This window comes from Herpailurus yagouaroundi, unplaced genomic scaffold (assembly GCF_014898765.1).
Source record: "Herpailurus yagouaroundi ecotype Mexico unplaced genomic scaffold, PumYag 100, whole genome shotgun sequence".
Lineage (NCBI taxonomy): Eukaryota > Metazoa > Chordata > Mammalia > Carnivora > Felidae > Herpailurus > Herpailurus yagouaroundi.
In genome coordinates, this window is record NW_024412391.1 from 64,639,697 (window position 1) to 64,659,295 (window position 19,599).

At 43.1% G+C, this 19,599-nt stretch overlaps 1 protein-coding gene and 2 long non-coding RNA genes across 3 annotated transcripts in view; 2 read left to right on the forward strand and 1 right to left on the reverse strand.

Moving 5' to 3' along the window:
* Positions 1-1,974, forward strand: part of LOC121028740 (uncharacterized) — a 163,488-nt gene extending 161,514 nt beyond the window's left edge. The window contains exon 4 of the long non-coding RNA XR_005789412.1: positions 1,878-1,974. This is a non-coding gene — a long non-coding RNA (uncharacterized LOC121028740). The remainder of the gene's footprint in view (positions 1-1,877) is intronic.
* On the reverse strand, positions 1,031-14,111 carry LOC121028741 (uncharacterized). Its single transcript, XR_005789414.1, has 3 exons — positions 13,385-14,111; positions 9,366-9,439; positions 1,031-1,080 (listed from the first exon to the last, which is right to left on the reverse strand). It is a non-coding gene; the product is annotated as an uncharacterized LOC121028741 (long non-coding RNA).
* A 2,564-nt stretch (positions 14,112-16,675) lies between these two features.
* Positions 16,676-19,599, forward strand: part of CDK6 (cyclin dependent kinase 6) — a 251,021-nt gene continuing 248,097 nt past the window's right edge. The window contains exon 1 of the mRNA XM_040472681.1: positions 16,676-16,932. Coding sequence (XP_040328615.1) covers positions 16,700-16,932 — 233 coding nt within the window. The 5' untranslated portion in view covers positions 16,676-16,699. The remainder of the gene's footprint in view (positions 16,933-19,599) is intronic.

A 19,599-nucleotide genomic window follows, 5' to 3' on the forward strand; every position in this document is an offset into this window, starting at 1 on the left:
AAAGGCACCACAGCTGTTGTTTACTGAACTCACATGAGACCCATTTCCATCTTTCTAAATGAATATAGCACCTGGTTTATGATCTTCCTCCACATCCTCATTCCTCATCACCACTTTCTGACAACTTCAAAATTCATGCTGGGGACCCATCAGTTACCTCAGCTGTAGAGGCTCATGATCTTGTTCCCTGCAATCCTCCAACTCCACCCTACTTCAGCCATGCATCAGCAATATCATCCCTGAATTTAACCATTATAGGCACTATTTGTTTTTGATGCACAACCCCCATATGTGCTACTGCACTCCTCCCCTTCCCAACCTTCTCCCTGCTTTCCGCTCACTGAGTTTAATAAACACTCAATCCTTCATAGTTTAATCCATCCATAAACACTCTTCCCAGCCTATTATTGCCCTCCCCACTGAGGTTCCTGTCATATTCTTGTGACCCACCATGTCAGTGGGCAAACCTATGTCACACATGCGGTCCAGTGTTCTGTGCGTGCCCAAGAGCATTGCTGGAGAAAAGCTGGGTTGACTCTGACTCACTGTAACACACTCATGCTCCCTACCACTGTGCCACAATGCCAACAACAATCCCTGATTCAGTGCCGAGAACATTCTCCTCCACGGCTCTGCACACATAATTCTCTCCCATGTACCTCAAAATCTCATATAACCTTCCTGTGTCATTCATAGCAGAGACTTCCTGAAGCAATTGAATGTAACAGGTCTCATATCCCCTCCACATCTCAAAATACACCTGTCTCTTCATTTAACTTCCTTCAATTTACATCTGCTTCAAAGGCACTTTTAACACCATTTATCTGACTTCCAATTCTCACCTCAAGGTCTCTCCGGAAGCCCAACATCATATTACAACTTTTTACCTGAGGGGTTCCTGGGTGGCGCAGTCATTAACTGTCCAACTCTTCATCTCGGCTCAGGTGGTGATCTCATGGTTCATGGGTTTGAGCCCCACATCAGGCTCTGTGCTGATGGTGCAGAGCTTGCTTGGGATTCTGTCTTTGCTCCTCTGTGCCCCTCTGCTGCTTGTGCTTTCTCTCTCTCAAAATAAGTAAACTTAAAAAAAATAAAAGACAAAAAAAGTTTTACTTGAAATCATTATTACAATATATGTTAACTAACTTGAATTTAAATAAAATTTAAAAATAAAAAAATAAAACTTTTTATAACATGTCCCCATGCTGAGTACTAAGCTGGCACGTGGTAGGCACTCAATAGATATTTATTGAATGAATGGATAAATAGATTAATCTATACCTGGATGTTTTACTTCCAGTTTGACTCTAGGTAAATGGCATTAACTGGAGAAGAAAAGGATCGTCAAAGAGGAAAACTGCTTACTGCCTCTTCCATTCCAGCTGTTGCTATTACCTTTGACTCTAGTCTTCGGTGCTGTATTGATTTTTCAACAACAGAGCTTCTTTTTTTCTTTTTTTGAAAGTAATTGTAAGATGGAATCAGGCCCACATATGATTACTCTAAGTGAAATGAAAACAACTTGATTGCACACATGGTGTTTTAAAGGGCAACAATTAAATGTATATTACTTAAGTACACAGCATGCATAAAGTAACCTATTTATAAAATCAAAGGGGCATAACATCACCCCAAAACCATCCTGATCACTATCATACTTCTTTTACATTCAAATTCTAATCGCCTGATGACTACTGTTTTTGTGTTCTTCAAATGTATAGGATCCTTATGATGGTATAAAAAATAGTCACCCACCACATCGTTCTATATATTTTCCTACATGCTGTTTCTATTATGTAAGCTATTTTAAATTTCTTATGATCTTGTTAAAAATATGTGTTTATAAATTGTAAATTCTGTTTTTCTGGTTTCTACAGCTATGATTTTTTTCCCCTCTAAATATGGATGGATTCCAGAAAACCCAGAGACAATATCTAACAAGATCAGAGCAGAGGAAGGAGAGGAATGGCAAATAAACATTTTCCAGTGTCGAGTTAGGAAGATATTCGATCTTTCAATGTGCTCAACAAATGGGTTTAATAATGCACATTTTGGTATAAAACAGTTCACAACAGAAATATTTGCTACTCAGCCCATTTATCCTGGGAATTACACAACATGGACCATTTTCAATAACTCTTTTCATTGTAATGATTTCCTCCTGCTCAAGCAACAGAGATGTACAAACCATTTTGGCCTAGAAATGTAATATGTCGAGATACAAATGTATTAAAAAAATTAAAATACAATCATTTTCATCACTTTGGTTCAATGTTATATTGTCTTTCTCAAGGTACTTTAGCCTTCTAAACTCTTTCCAATGAGAATATAAAACTTCTTTTTATTCAGAATCCATACAACTTGACAAAACAGATTTATTTAAAAGTCATAGTAAATATTGATAGACCAAAACAAGAGATGAATATACTTTTTTAGGAGACCAGTTGGCTTCTCTTAATCTTGAAAGTTAAAGATCTTGAAGCGCCTTTTGAATCATAAGAAATAACATTATGTTTGGTATAATTTTGACTCATGCAAATATATGTATGTATGTGTGTATTTATTTCTTTTGAGAGAGAGAGAGAGCAAGCAGAGGAGGGGCAGAGAGAGAGAGGGAGAGAGAGCATCCCAAGCAGGCTCCACACTGTCAACACAGAGCCCAACATGGGGCTCCATCTCACAACTGTGAGATCATGACCTGAGCTGACATCAAGAGTCAGACACTTAACCAACTGAGCCACCCAGGTGCTCCTGTAATTTTATATTTTAATGTCAATCCATACATATCATATAGATAGTAACTTTTTTACTTAATTGAATTACGGAAAACCTCTTTGAATATTCTGAATGAGTGGAAGTCTAACATCATCCATTTAATTATTCATTAATTTATTCAGCAAACAGGTATTGAAAGCATATGATGTGTATAGCACAACAGTAGAAACTAGTTCACCGAGGAGTTAACAATTAAGAGAGAGAATTAAGATATATCTCTATATCACTATAATTTACAGTATAGTAGTCTTCTCCTGCCCCAACTTACCCACCAGGGATATGTTCCAAGACACCCAGTGGATGTCTGAAACTGCAGATATAACCAAGCCCCATTATACTGGTTTTTCTTATGCATGTATACCAATGATAAAGTTTAATTTATAAAGTAGGCACAGTAAGAGACTAACAATAATAACTTACCAAAATAGAACAATAATAACGAAGCTATGTGAATGTGATCTCTCTCGCTTTCTCTCTCTCTCAAAATATCTTATTGTATCGTACTCACCTTTCTTTTTGTAATGATTTGCGATGATAAAATGCCTGCGTGAGGAGGCGAAGTGAGGTGAATGACATATGCATTGTGACATAGCGTTAGGCTACTACTGGCCTTCTGACGATAGGTCAGAGGGGGATTATCTGCTTTCTGACAGAGCTTGACCACAGGTAACTGAAACTGTGGAACGTGAAACCACGAAAGGGGGGGGGGTCTACTGTAATTATTGCCACAGAAGATATGTTGTAAAAGTTTACAGGATCATTGAGATTTGAGATAATTTTTTTTTTTTACTGGCCTGACAATTTAGTCTTACAATTTTATGTTTCACAAAGCTACATGAATGACAACAACATAAAGCACTGCACTCACTCATGGGTTTATTCTTTCAGCCTTTGTGTACTCAGAATTTTTTACCACATTTGTCTAGTACTTGAAAAGCAAAAGTTTCATTATTGAGCATGTATTGTGAGAAAGGCACTAAGCTGAGCACTCATCCCAAACATCAAAAATGAAGATAGCGGACATGGTCCCTTTGCTCAAGGAGTTCCTAATCTTATAGGACAAAGAGGAAAAAATACACATTTGCACTGAACATGTCTTTCATTCCTTCCTACATTCTCACCATCACTGGAATTGAATTTTATTAGGCATCAAAGTAACCACATTATTTCATCCATGCCCCCTAGGAGCAGCAAGCAATACAATTGGTTATGGTCGATTTTATGGTTAGCCCATGATTGTTGATAAGACAAGTCAGTGTTTTCAAAAGCACTGGATGCTGCTGGTATAACCCACACATAGGTTAAAAGTGCTGAGATGGCATTTCTGATCAACTTGAGCAGCAAACAGTCTTTGATAAAGGGCCTCAGATGTCTAAAGCAGAAGCTGCTTGAAAGAACAAAATTCTACCCAGGAAGTGAGAGCCTGAAAGATTTGCTTCTGGGGATTCTTCCTGGTGACATGACAGGTCTTTTCCCTCCTGTGAATGAGAGCAGAAACAACAGAAGAATGGAGGAGAGGACTGGCAGCTAATGCAGAACAGACTGCAATGTATGAGAGAGGAAGTGTAGGAGAAAGTAAGAAAAGGCAAGATTTATGAGAAGAAAGGGAGGGAAGAGGAGGAGGGAAGGAAGGAAGAAAGGAAGGAAAGAAGGAAGGAGGGAGGGAAGGAAGGAGAGAGGGAGGGAAGGGGAAAGGAGGAAGAAAGGAGAGAAGAAAGGAAAGAAGGAGGGAGCAAGGGAGCAAGGGAGGGGGAAAGTAAGAAGGGAGAAGACTGCATATATCACTAGTAGCAAGGGATCCAAGGGTGTGGTGGCAGTACCGATTGAACACAGAGTACTGTGCAGTAAATCCTGGGCCAGGTGCCCAGGAAAAAGGACAGTAAAACTCTTAAGAAGTGACAGCTGTTTTATCAGGAGGAATATTAGTAATAATCATAACTAACTATGTACTTTTTATGTGCCAATCCTGTTAAGTGCTTTACGTGGATTAACTCATTAAATCCTCAGGACAACCATAAAGGCAGGGAGTCTTAACCCAGATAAAGAAACCAAATTTCAGAGAAGTTAAGTGACTTACCAGGGGACACAAACAGCTCAGTGGCAGGACCTGGGTTTGAATCACCAAAGCCTGGCTCCTGTGATGCAATTCTTAAGCACTGAGCTACACCTCACTGGCTCTTACCGGGCTTGCAAGACTCTAGATTTGTAATATGGTAGGAAAAAATCATGATGGATTGAGACCTGAATCTGCTCACCTCTGGCTTCCAAACTTCTTCCTACTCTTTATATGAGGAGAGACAAGTATTTTAAACAAAACTCACATTTGTTATATACACATTCCAGTGTAAGACACACATTCCAGTATAATTTCAATTAACTGAATATACTGACTTTATAGTGGCAATAATTTTAGATAACAATCTGTGGTGTGTTGAATCAAATTATCCTTAAGTAACATTTTTGTGAACAATTTCAGCTGAAGCCCCTAGCAGAATATTGGTTGCATGTAAAATACATATAAATTCAGAAGGATTGCCCTAAAGTTATGTATTATAGAGAGTTATTTTCATTAATAAGCTGTCGGCTAGCCAACAATGGGCTAGTTGTGAGCTTGGGTAAGAGGAGAGATCATTTATTCATTCATTTGACAAATATTTATTGCCCACTATGTGCCAAGGAATTATTTTAGTGATAAAAGAGAACATAAAACAAATTTTGAGCTCTTCTGTAGATTATATGCTGGAGGTGGGGGGAGACTGACACTAAACAAATAAACAAATAAGCCTATAATGTGTTAGAGGATGATAAGTGCTAAGGAAGAGAAACAAAGTGAAATAAGATAGATGGGAGTAGATGCAGTTCATGTAGGGTGGTCAGAGAACATCCCTCTGATGACTTCTGAGTGAGACCTGAAGGAAGTAAGGAAGACAGCCATGCTTATGTGTGGGTGAAGAGCATTTCAGCAAAAAACAACAACAACAACCAAAACTCCAGCAAGTGCAAACCTCAGAGGCATGAATGTGCTTGGTAGGTCTGAGAAACACTAAAGAAGCCAGTATGGCTGCCGCAGAGGAAGCAAGGGGCAGAGTGATGAGAAGAATCAGAGCAGAAGTGGTGCAGGGCAAGACTGCGATTTTATTCTGAGAGAAATGGAATAACAATGGAGTGTCTGACACCAGTGAGCAGTGATTTGAACTGTGGACATAGACCTAGGAAGTTGAAAAAAAGAAAAAAAGAGGGTAGGATAGGGGAAGTGAGGTATATCTCCCCTTGCATGCTTCTAGGGAGAGAGTATGGGATAGGAAATACAAGGTTGTCTAAGGACAAATAAACTTCTGCTAAGCTCAGAAGGCAAGGTTGACAGAGAAGAGATTGAGAGGATGACAAACAGCTCTTAAAGGGAAAAAGTGGGAGCCAGGGACTGTGGAAGAGTGATCAGTGGAGGAACTCTTGCAGGGAAGCAACAGAATGCGTGGCTTTTAAGACAAATGTCAGCAAGTATGGGTCACACCAGAGCAGTGGGAATGAAGAACAGAGAGCCACATGGAAGGAAAAGGGTGAGGAAGATGGGGGGATGGGGGGGCTGGGAATAGATGAAGAAGGTTGAGCAGTACTGGGGTAACGTCTCAGGTGAGACAACCCACTCTCTCCTCCATCTGTCACATACCCAGAGACCGTTGTGGTTTTGTCAAAGCCTAAGATGTTTGGTGTGTACTATTTCTGGGGTTGTTCCTCCTGCAATGGGTAGATGTTTCAAACCAGTTTAAAAAAGAAAATCTTGTTGGTCAAAGGGTTAGCTGTCTTTAAAAAGAGATAGAATAGGAAGTGTGATTTCATGAAAGGGATATTGGTTGCATACTAATATTTATTAAAGGTCTGTTAAATGCAAAATGCACAAAGTAGAAAATTAATTCTCACCCCGGTTTATTATAGCAGATAATTGTATCCCTACTTTATGGGTGAGGGAAACTGGGGTTCTGAAAGTTTAGTAACCTACTCCAAGGTCACATTGTGGCCACACTTCTGGTTCCAACAGCATAAATGTCCCTGCACATCTAGGGAAGACCTTCAAGCCAACTGTGCACGTGAGCCAACGTAGTAGAAAACAACACAGGGACAACAGCCTGTTCCTCTGCACACGTTTTGGATCAGCAGTTCTCAGGATTTCTGATATTTCTGGAACTCCTCAGATTCACAGCATACTGCCTTTTACTCTCCCGACCCCCCCACACCCACCCACCACCACTTCCCACTGCCTCACAGGACACTGGCTGCCACTCACATTTTCAATGGTTTACAGATATGTCACATCTCCCAAAGTTATGCTTCATGGTATCTTTAAAGAATTGCTGTGATTAGCCAAGACTTCTAATCTTTAGTATCCCAGCTCTGTGAGTACTACTGTAATTTACTTATCACATTTTATTAATGAGGGTTGATTGACTTAATCCATCACATTTAGTTTTAGTCCAGTAATTAAAAGCCTGGCTCCTCTCGCCCCACCTAGTGAATTTTTCTAATGTTTTTTTCCCCGAGGCATTCATGTCTATTGTCTTGAAAATCCAGAGACTTATGTTAGAGAGCCCCAATATATTTCACATTTGAAGTCCAAACCCCTCTTTGGGTTGCTAACATCAGAGTCCCATCCACTGGCACTGTTCTTGTTTAGGGCATTTATAAGAACAGATGTAGAATGATGGTGCCAAACGATAGCATTTTCAAGCTGCAGCAGCACCTATACAAATCGTTGAGTCTTATCATCTTTTTTATTGACAAAGACCTTAAGGTCTCAGGGCTTAAGTGTGTTGCCCAGGGTCACACAGGTAGTTCATGGCCAACTCAGGTTAAATTTCAGGTTTTCTGACCCACAGACCAGCAACCTCAATTACTCTTCCAGATCTTCTCTTGCAAAGGTAAAACTCTCTGTTGCCTCTCTCCAAACTGTTTTCATACCATCTTCCTAAATGATTAGCAAACCCACTTAATAGGCATAGACACTGAAGGTCAGAAAGGTTACATGACTATAACTGGGGGTACAGTGAGCATTGCTGTGAGGAAGAACTAGGAATAAAACACAGGCTCTTGACTTAGAAATCAAGGATTCTTTCCTTTCACATACACTCATATAGATATTAAAGACATTGTTCAATAAAATTAGCAATCTTTCTCAGTTCTGGGCTATGTAGTTTCTAATTGATCTCATAATTTAGTACTTGCTCTTTTTAAAGAAAAATTGTTTAACTGGAATTTGCAGGGGGAGGAAATGCAGAAAATTACGTCGGTATTTTTTGCAGGTAAGATTTTAGAATTTGTCTTTCAGTCAAATTTAGAAATTTATCTGAACACATTTTCTTTCAGACAAATATGTTTGCAGTGACTAATATCTTCAACGCAAGAGAAAACACAACAAATCCACAGAAAGTAACAGGACAACCTGGTTCTTTCCTATTTAAGCAAAGTGGAACACTGTCGTCAACTTTTCAGATGTTATTCTATTTATGCCACACTGTTCTGGTCTGTCTGTGCCTGCTTGATTCCATAACACTCATAGAGAGAGACAAGAACAATTGCTGCATTTCATTGATCACCTACTATGGTCAAATGGCACAACCAGGTGCTGGATCGTTGCCAAGAGGAACAAGGATGGTAAACTCGCTTGGAGAGCTCAGGGTGGTAGAAAGCAGAGCATCAAGCTTGTAAGGAGGTAGAAAGCAGATGGCCTCAAGGAGTCAGAGCTGAGAGGGATGTCGTTCAGCTGAGGGGATCTCCCAAGTTTTGAGAGCTGGGCCCTAAAATGATCATAGGATTTAGAGAAGAGGAATAAAAGGAAGGGAACTGCAGGTAGAAGAGACTGATTCTGAAATCCTGACATCTCTATCCTTAAACTTTGCTGAGATTATATAAAAAATTATTATGCTGTATCTCCCAGAAGGGAGTAGGAAGAAGTAGTCCCAGAAAAGAGGGATGAAGGATATAAAGCCAACTTTCTCATTGACCAGTACTTACTAGACATAAAATACTTGCCAGTTACTGTGCTAGGCATTGAGGACACTATGATGTGAATGACAACAAATTTATAACAGAGTTTAAAAATAGGACTCTCCAATTTATGGTAAAATGTTTGATCCACAGAGCTATGCTATTATATACTTTCTTACAGAAATTCAAAGACCCCTGCAAAGAATGCCGTTGTATATTATTTTTGGGAAAAACCCATAATGAGACAATGTAGAAGAGTTACATGAATATGGGCACATACATTACACAATCTCATTTCAGTTTGAAGATGGATTTCAGTGTATAACAGGACAGACACAGAATGCCATTCATCCTAAAAGAATTAGATTGCGAGGACACTCTATACTCAGAGCCCTGAGGCTACATCTCTTGGCCCCAGGACCTCAGCTTGTACTTCCTTCACTTGCCCCTATGGTCAGGCCATTCACAGAAGTTTCTCTCAGGTGCCCAAAAAGAAGCTTCTCCCTTTGCCCTTCCTTCTACCTCCCAGATCCCACTTTATCATGATTTACCCCCACTGTGTTGTACCCTCACTGCCTCATCTGAATGGTCTATGTAAAGCATGTACGCACCTTTCAGCTCAACCAAAGGCAGTTATGCCAACACAATTGTTAGGCCATGTGTGCAGCGGAGATTCAAGTATTACCTTAGGAAAGAGATGTTAGAAGTCAGTGAAAACTGTAGGACACTATAAATCAAAAGGAAATGTAAATATTTCAATGTGATTATCACCATCTTTTATAAGTATTTTTACAGTTATTTTGCTGATTATTCAGGATACTAATATAGATGATGAAAGGATCTTAACACGTTTCGAACATGTCACGACAATACGCCAAGAACACACAGGTATTCACACACACATACATAAACACACACACACACACACACACACACACATACACACTAAGCAAAGAGAAGATATGAGTGCCTATCAGAAGGGAAAAAAAGAAAATATGACAATTATACAAACATGAACATAGTACTGACATGTTGCACAGGAATAATTATAGAGCAGTAGAACCCACAAAAATGGAAAGTTCCAAAAAATAATAATGTCTGGGTTTTTTCTTAAATTTATAAGCTACTACCTGATACATTTTTTCCCTCACGACAAATATCAAAATTTGCAAGTTTCACTGCTTAAATCCAGTATATTAGATCACATCACATGCAACAACAAAAAGAGAAAAAAAAACAGGTGTTTTCCAAATCAACTAGAAGTAATTTATTTGGAAGACTGAATTAAAAAAATCCTTTAAAATGCAGAATTTTACAATTGAAGAAAGTTGGTAGTACAATTGAGTTTTCCTAGAATATTTAGTAAATTTTCAGTATTTTAAGGGAAAACCTAAGAAAACTTCTTGAAAATGCCTGGGGAAGAAAGAATGCATTAAAATGCACTGCATTATATTATACTATTTCTGTTAACATTATAATTTTTCACAGTAATTACTCAACAAAGATAACATTTACATACACAGATAAATCAAGTTAAAGATGAGGGCAACTGATCTTAAAGTTATTAAACCAAAAAAAAATTTTTATCAAAACAATAAATAGATCTTTATACACAAAAAGTATACATTTGCATGAACCTCCAATTAAAATTATTGTATAGTGGATTATAGCAAAACATTATTTCTGAGTTCCTAGAAAATATATTTTATAAATTCAAATAGCCAATATAAATCAGAGATGATTTAAAATTAGATGTACATTATAAAGTTACTAATTTTAAATAAATTACTCATTCCTTAAACAAGACTACAAATTATAGAACAGAATTTTAAATTTCATTTTTGTTTTAGGGAAAACAAAAATTTACAGATATCTGATATAAAATGTTCACAAAGAATGCATCTCTTGTGTGACACTAAGAAAACTTTCAGCATAAGCTACAACATCATATTTGAACATAAATACATTACTTCTAATTTTTAAAAGCCTGTAAGATGATTTACAACTTTCAGATACCAGATACATGGCATGCAAATCATAATTCTTGAATGCTCCGCATTCATTCATAAAAGACTCCTAAACAAAGGGGTAAGAATTTGGTTCACAGTGTAAAAACTTTGCACAAATTTTGTTATGATAACCTATTACCCACAGAGGAAGTTATCTAATAAACAAAAACAATCTGGTATTTACTAATTTTACACAATCCATTTTAAAACTTCCTGGTCTGAGGCTTGAACCAACTGGATTTTATGTGAACCATAACCAGAGAGAGTGAACAATGATAAATTAATAATATCAGAGAAAGCAGATGACATAAAGAGAGCTAACACTCAGGAATTATAATTAAATAAAGTTTCTTTCTCTCCTTCTTCTTTCTTTCTTTTTCCTTCTTTCTTTCTTTTCTTTCTTTTCCTTCCTTCCTTCCTTCCTTCCTTCCTTCCTTCCTTCCTTCCTTCCTTCCTTTTCTTTCTTTCTTTCTCTTTCTTTCTTTCTTTACCTCGTACAAGTGATATATTAATCTAAATGATGGAATTTCAAATCTATCTATGGTTGTTGTCAAATTCAGTAATTAAAAATGCAACCCAGTGTAGAAAAGACATTTTTCTGTTAATTTAAAAAATATTTATGGCTTACTATCTTTCCAACAAATTATTTACCCAAATAAATTCTTGCAATCATTTGCTGGTTTCTATGACTATTTATTGACAATTATTTCTAAATTACATAAATGTGTTAATTACCAACAAGTAAATTTTGTTTTAAAATCATTGATAAGTGTAACACTTATAAAAATGGAAGATTCTCATTTGTATCTCTGTTTTAAAGTCTAATCATTTGTAGTGATCTAATATTTCATATAAATACAAAATCTAACAATTGGTTTCTTAAGTCTATAAGGTATGTGAGGTTATAGATATCTTTACAAATTTTGTTCAGAAATTGAATTTTATTTTAGAAGATATACTCCTAAGCACAAAATGTATTTTATGAATTATCTTAAGTATAAAGAAACACAAATATCCACTTTATCATTCAAGAATAAATTATTATAAGGGATTGCAAAATATTTGCTAATGGAAATGCAACAATTTTTATTTACCTAACCTGTTACTTCACACTGTAGTATAGAATGAATTTTATAAAGGCAAAATTGATTTACTCTGAAATTAGCAACATGGTTTAATTAAAAAAGTCACAAGATTTATAGAGGTAATATTTCCAATTCAAATAGTGTTTTGCTGGGCTTCAATTTTTCCAGAGAGCACTGAAATAAATAAATATTTTTTTGGCTTTACTTTAAGATATTTAAAAGGGTTTTAAGTATTCTACAGATACAGACTTTAAAGAACCCTGAATTCTTTAAAAAAAAAAAAAGCTATTTTTTTTTTTTTTTTTTTTTTTTTTTTTTTTGGTTTTGCTCCATTGTAGGAAGTCTTGAAGACTTTGTCTTTTTTTTTTTTTTGTCCAAAATCTCATTTTCACCTGAAATAATTGTATTCAGGTTTTCTTAGAAGGTAAAGTATACATTCTTACAAGGTTTCAAATTTCAGAATTCCAATAATGCATTTAAACTGAGCACCCACTGAATCACGTTCACTACTCTTTGTGTGTGTGTTCTGTGTGTGTAAATGTGTGTCTATTATCTTGCAGTTCTGTTATTTGTATTAAATTTTAGTCTTTTTAGCTCCCTAGAAATGCCTTAGTGAACCCTCAGCAATTGCTAACCACTTAATAATTGTGAACCCGCCAGCCCCTTCAAGTAGATTGTTAACCACAGAGTGCCTGACAATTTCCAAATCATATCCTCTGTCCAAAAGGAATAGATAGGGCTTTGTGAGGCCGAAAGGAAGCGAAGGAAAACAAAACAAATGTAGCTCATGCTGAAAGTGAAAAGTGCTTGGACAGATTAGTATTTTCTTTTCTGCAAGGCGCCCTGCCAGATTTTTTTTTTTTTTAATAGAGAAGAGTTATTTTTTGGTTTGATTTTTCAATTTCTTGGAAAGTGTTGGTATTTACCATCCCCTCATAATTATGGTTGGTTGTTTTGTGTTTTTTCCATCCGTCCACATCACAGACTACTGATCCCCCCGATTCACTCTGTCAAAACCCCAACTCTGGGCGACCGTGGGTTTGGAAACTCCGCGGACTCCCGACGACACATCCCACCCTCCCTCTCACGCCTCTCACTTTAGTAGCAAGATCCCCCACTCCAGTTGCAGCGAAAGCCGGAAATTTTCATTTAACTCCCCCCCCCCCCCCCCCCCCCCCCACTCGGAGCCGAGAGCTGGGGAGCTGAGAGGCTCAGAGCACAGCCGGGTCTCAGCCGCCTCGCCTCTCTCCGGAAGGCTTTAATTTGCACACTTGCTTGCCGCTCCGCAGCGAGCCCCTAACCCCGCCGCCGGGTGGGTCTCCAGCAGAGACAGCCTCCGGGGGCCCCGCCCCGCCCCCGCTCCCCTTGCGCTCTTTCCCCGGCTCCGGCCCCGAGTCCCGGCCGGAGCCCCGCGGCCCCGGTTCGCCCCCAGCGAGCCGCGCGGGCGGCGCCCTCAGCTGTCCCTCCGCCCTCCGCCGCTGTGCCCACCCCTACGCAGTAAAAAGTGCTGGTGACTCCTTCCTCCTGACGGGTTACCTGCTTGGCGCCGCTGTGGACACGTGCGGAGGTCGGACAGACACTCGCAGCCCGCTCCGGAGGCCTGACGCGGCAGGGCCCCGCAGGTGAGGAGCCGTGCGTTGGTGTGGGTGGGCTGCTGGGTGGGGGGTCCCCGGGGGAGATTTGGGAGCTTGGCCAGGGTCGGAAGCCAGGGTGTGGGTGGGGGTGACTGTGATGGTGGTGGTGGGGGGGGGGGTGTATTCGAAATCGGCTTTAGTTAACCCCTTACGAACCGAGGCAGGCTAATTACGGAGAGCAATTTTGGGGAGCTAGAGGAGTCCCTCCTAATCTGGCGAGAGGAGGACAGCCTACCCTAGGGACACCCGAACACTAAGATTCTGTGCCTACTCCCACATAGCCTTACGCACACCCACACACTCATCCAGCTTCTTAAAGCGGAATATCAACTCCACTGAGACATTCACAGAATAATCCACACTTCAGAGTTTAAAATGCACTGCCTCTGGGGACTCCATGCGGGACAATGTGTTTCCGTGCCCCATATTCATTTCCCCACGAAAGCTCTCTCCCCAGCTCGCGGAGGTGTGGGTGTGGCCTCCACCTTCCTCACCACGAGATAAATGTTAACGTAGGCTTCTTGCTGGCAGCCCCTGCGGGGGTGTTATCCACACTTACTGGAGTGCACGCAGGCGGCCAGTGCACAGGCTTGGAGCCCCACAAAGACGCACGTTTGCTTTAGTTTATAAAGTATAATTTACTTTTATAATTTAAAATATCCGAGTTAAAACGCACACCCTGCGGTAAGCAGCTCCGGGCCCTGCATTGCGCCCGACAGTGTGCACGTGGGGCGCATCTGCGTGTGCGCACACGCGGGAGTCGTGGTCCCAGTGCGGCCTCTTGTCGCTGCGCTGGTGGCGACCCTTGCGGTGCTTGGCAGGCTTCGGGAGAGGCACATGAAGGATTTCATTGAGTGTGAAGACAGAGAGCAGAGACAGAAAGCAGAGGGAGGCGGCTGCAGCCTTTGTAGTCGCGGAGGAATGCGGAAATGTTGAAGCACTATGTCAAACTTTTTTGAAATGGGGTCAAGTCACATTCAGCCAGCGTGGGAAAGCAACAACAACAACAAAAAAAAGTGGAGGAGAGGGGGGGAAAAGGCACTGTTGCTCCCGTTTCTCTCCGCCGGAGCCGACCGTCCGGGGAGCTAGGGGGGAGAGGTTGGGCGGGCGGTGCGGGGCCAGGCCCGGGCAGCGGGCGCAGCTCCCTGCGGGGGTGGGACGTCCGCGACGCTGCCTTCGCAGCTGAGCCTCCCGCTGGACTAGGGCAGGGAGGGGGGTGCGGGAGGGGCGGGCTGCGCTGCCGGCGGCGGCTCCTCGGCTACCTGTGTGGCCCTTTGCCTGGCTCAGACCCCTGTGCAGGCCCTGGGGGGTGGGGGGGTGGGGGGTGGGGTCTCGTTCCTTGGCTCCTCCAGGATTCGCCTTCACTTTCTAAGGAGAGTTTCGAATGGAGTGAGTGTGAGGGGCTCTGCCCCCGCTGAGGTCCCTTCTGCCCGCACACCGTGGGGATCGCGCCATTTGTTTCTTTAATTCCTGGCAGAAGGCGAGCGGGCCAGAACTTGCGGGGCAGGTAATTCCGAGGCGTCCCGGGAATTCCGGACACGCGGCCGGCGTGGTGAATGCCCCGCCGAGGCCGCGGCGGCCGTGGGTTGGAGGCTCCCTAGGTCCTGGATTGCAACTCAATGGGGAAGGAAAGTGTGCCCCTCCCCTAGCCCCCTCCCCGCACTTTGTTGTGCGGAGGGCTGGGGGAGGTGGTGCGTTTGGCCCCTGATAAGACCAGGCCTTAAGCCGAAAGAGGAATGGAGCAGCCTCCTCTGCTACTTACTTCAGAGACGATCCAGGGAGTGGGAAAAGGTTCTGGAGTCCTGGCCCCGAGGACGCAGCCCCTTCTCTCTCACCCCCAAGGCTTGGCATTTACACCCCCCCTACTTCCAGCCTTTTTAAGACGAGGTTAAGTTTTGTTGAGGTTGAAATTAGTTGAAAATTTCAGGGCGAGTCACGGTCATGCTACCTTCTTCCCGAAGTTATTCTTTAAGGAGATGACAAGCTAAAGAGCGGCGAATACCCTTTTCTCCCACCCTTATGGTCCCGTGGGCGACTCCCCCTCCAGGGCCCCAGCGTTCCTCCACTCTCGAGTAGCGGGAGCCTCAGCCCTCCCCGACCCCCATGGGTTTCCACCAGGGAGGTCCTCCGAGTCGGAGAAAGAATTCCGTTTCCAATCCAGACTCCTTTACCCCAAAAAGACCATTTGTGTGTGCAAGTCGTTTTTAAATGTCTCCTCGTAGAAAAACTGAAAGTAGAAAGAAAGGAAGCAATTTCCGAGCAGATGTCTGACCACCCCTTCTCGCACACTCCCAGCATCGGGTTACAGGGTCCTGGGAGCCCCCACCCACATTCTGCAGCCCCACACCGATGGACCCACAGTCTCTCCACAGCAGCCTGGGTACGACCCCTGAAAGGCCCACGGCACCCTGGGAGCCCCACTCCCTGCACGTCCAGGCCCGGGGAGGTGGGGTGGGTAGCAGTACAACACAATGATGTAGGGATAAATATTAAGCCGTGACATTGACGTGCCCGGCACCTCCCCTCCCCCGCGCTCCCGGCACACTCTGGGCTGATCGGCACGCCCCCTCCCGTCCACTGCGTCCCGCGCCGCTCGCTCATCCCCGAGGGGCCCCTGCAACCTCTCCGCGCGAAGACGGCTCCCGCTCTGCAGGGAAAGAAAAGTAACTTCGCTTTTCTCGGAGGAACCAGGAAGGATTAAGCAGCCTGGGAGAGGGCAGGAGCGCACAGAGGGTAGCGACGGGGGCTTTTATGAAGGAGGAGGAGGGGAGTCTGCGGGGACCCGGAGGAAGGCGCTTGGGATGTCTGATTGCACTTTTTCTTGTCCTCCCGTCTCTTCTTTTAGGTGGAATGATTGTGGACTGAGACGCGCTGGGGCATAGGCTATGTAATCGCCTCGGTGTCTGTGCAGAGGACTGCGCTTCGGGGAGGGAAGAGGAGGGATCGGCTCGCTCCTTGGCGACTCGGCAGGCGGAGTTTCGCGGCGGCCCCGGGGTTGCGCCCGCCCGCGGGGAGGTCGCTCCATCCAGCCCCAGCAGCCGCGAGAGCCGGAGCGCGGGAGAGCGGTAGTCGGCGGGGCGAGGGAGAGCGAGACCGAGCTCCGGGGCGTGAGGGAGCGGGCCGGGAAGTCCGGGAGGAGGCGAGCGGCGGCCGAGAGCGAGCCGAGCGCGCCCCCCGCCCGTCCCAGCGGCGCCGCGCCGGGCGGCGTCCAGACGGCATGGAGAAGGACGGCCTGAGCCGCGCGGACCAGCAGTACGAGTGCGTGGCGGAGATCGGGGAGGGCGCCTATGGAAAGGTGTTCAAGGCCCGGGACCTGAAGAACGGAGGCCGGTTCGTGGCGCTGAAGCGCGTGCGGGTGCAGACAGGCGAGGAGGGCATGCCGCTCTCCACCATCCGCGAGGTGGCGGTGCTGAGGCACCTGGAGACCTTCGAGCACCCCAACGTGGTCAGGTGAGCGGGGGAGCGGCGCCCTCGCCGTCGGAGGCCGCGCGCGCCGGGGGAGGGCCAGGGATCCTCGGGGCCGGGACGCTGCCAGGCCGGAGGGCGGCAGGGGAGGCATGGCGCGACCCGTTGCCCTTACAGAGTGAGAGTAAGTTATGTGGACAGAGCCGCAAGCCAGAGAGGGTGACCTTGCCAGACAGCGAGCAGAAAGACAAGTCAGGAAATGTGACCTGCGCAGGCTTCCCTGCCGCTGTGCAAGTTCTGCGTATTCTCCCTGCTGGCCCTGAAAGAGGGTCCAGGAAGTTGGGTGCCTTTTAGGGACAGAACGAGCCAAGCTGAGACGTGCCCTGCCAGCCCCCGCATAGTTTCCCTAGCCATTGGGGAATTTTTGAGAGGCTGAGAATAAGAGAAGTAGCAGGATGCGGTGAAAATTGGGATGAGAATTTTCTTGGTGGAGCTTCGTTTAAATAAGGTTTAAAAATATAGAAGCATAAAAATATTTTTGCGAATCACATCCAGTTTTTCTTTAAAGTTATATAATGAAAAATAAGCATCAAACAGGGTGGCCTAAGAAACTTCTTCCAAAAATGTTGCCTATTAGTGTGTATTACTTTATGTCTCTGGGTCAGCATAATCTTTAGACTACTTCTCAAAAGTAGTGATGTTGAGTCCAAGATGTGGAATCTTTAGATTCCAAGTGTTCTGCTTTTGCTTTTTCTGGAGGGGTTGTGGCAAGTGGATGGAGAGACAGCATTTCTTAAAGCCTCTCCTGTGTGGTAACCAGTAATTAAAGTGTGTGTGACTACGATAATGGTGTTTTCTTAGTGATCCTGGAATTTCCCCATTGTGTGGTTGACATTGTGTGGTGTGTCATCCTTTTCTTTTCTAAGCAGATATGTGTAGTTTTAAGTAAAAAAGGAATGCACAGAAACTTGTACAAATTCGGGTGTGGGTTTACCTGTCAACTCTCAACCATAGTGTGTTGGAAAAAGGAGGTCTTGGGTATTCTTCCTGTCTTCTCATCTATGTGGGGATTCTGTTCAACAAATACATGCCTACTGTGTGCGCTGTGGATGAAATTATGTAAACAAACACAGCTAAATATTTTTGTAAAAAGTCCAGCAATTTAACATTAGTCATCAAAGTCAAGAGACCCAAGACTGACCTTTGAAATACCAAGCCCTCTAGAGACTCAGGGAGCCCAAGTGTCTACAAAATCTTCCTGGGAGGTTTTAACTTGTGTCCCCTTATCCTAGGCTGTTTGATTTGTGTGGTGCTTTGTTCCCAACACAGACTAAGCCTAGAAGGCTGCAAAGAATCATAAATACGTAAAAAAGGTAATAAATGGCTATGAAAATAGGACCCCCATTATACCTCTGCTTTAGCCAGTTGAGGAGAGGGGCAAAGGAAAATGAGACCAGGAGAATGAGTGTTTTAGGAAGTTGGGATTATACATAACAGCAACAGGTGACCTTTTGTGCGTGTTTTCTTTGTTGCAAACCGACAAAAACTCTTCTGATGAATCTTTGTGATGTTGGAGGGGAAAGGGGTGAGTACATTTTGTCCTCTGTAACTTAGGTATCTTCCTGGAAGAATCACTTAGGTTCTTCCCAGAATTTTAGGATCAAAGTTCTTGTTTTATTTTGTCTGTTGCCTATGGGGAGTGTCCAGTTTTTTACATGTAGATAAATAAAATACTGTCCTTCCAGCATAGAGGCATTATAGAGGCACTCCTGTGTAACACTATTTTTTACAAAGCACTATCCCTTTAACAGCAGGATGGTTGTTTTTGACATAGTGTTGGTAGATTTTGGCTAATCTATCTTATTCTCTTGATTTATACTCTTGAAATTGGTATGTCTTTAGAGATTTCTAACTGACCCGTGACTTGAATTCTGTACTGAGAAATTTCAGGAGGCTATACTCAAATTGAAGGTGAAGATATCTAAAGGTTTTCTAAAATTATTTTTACAGGTTAAGTGGTGATGATGATGCCTACCTCTTAAGAGTTGTGAGTAGGAGCTGAGATGGTGTATATGAGAGCAGTTTAAATTTAAAAATGCTTCAGGTGTCCAAGTGTTATCTGTTTTCATGCTGATTAGTGGGGCTGTTGCCTCCAAACGGGTTCCCAGTAAAATATCAGTTCACCTGACCGTTTCTATAAAGCAAATCATACTCAAACCCAGACATTAGAGGCTCTGGAACCAAGAAACTACTTGGATAGAACAAGCCTGTGGTTTGTCAGAAAAGACCCATCAGTCCTATGCCATGAAATTCAGTGGCACTTGAAAAAAAATTATTGATGATGTCATCTTCATGAGCTACATATCTCCATTCCATTTTGTTTCCTTCCTGTTTCTTCTCTTTGCCTCTGCCTTGGGGCAATCTTTGGTCCCCATGACTTCCTTAAGTAGACTAGGAATTCCAGATTTTGAAGGTTGCTAATATTTGTTCAGGCAGGGTTGGGAAATGAAGGACAGGTAACAACAATTCTTTTCCTTCCAAGGGAGAGTTGTCAAAGTTGGACCCCCAAACCTGTGACTTATTGGTGCCCCACAGTGTCAGCTTTACAATGCTAGGGCTGGTTCTTAAAAGGTTTCTTAAAAGGACAGATACCTCTGTAAGCGCCTTCAAGTCATAAGTATTTGATCAGAATTATAGGCCCTTCCCACAGGT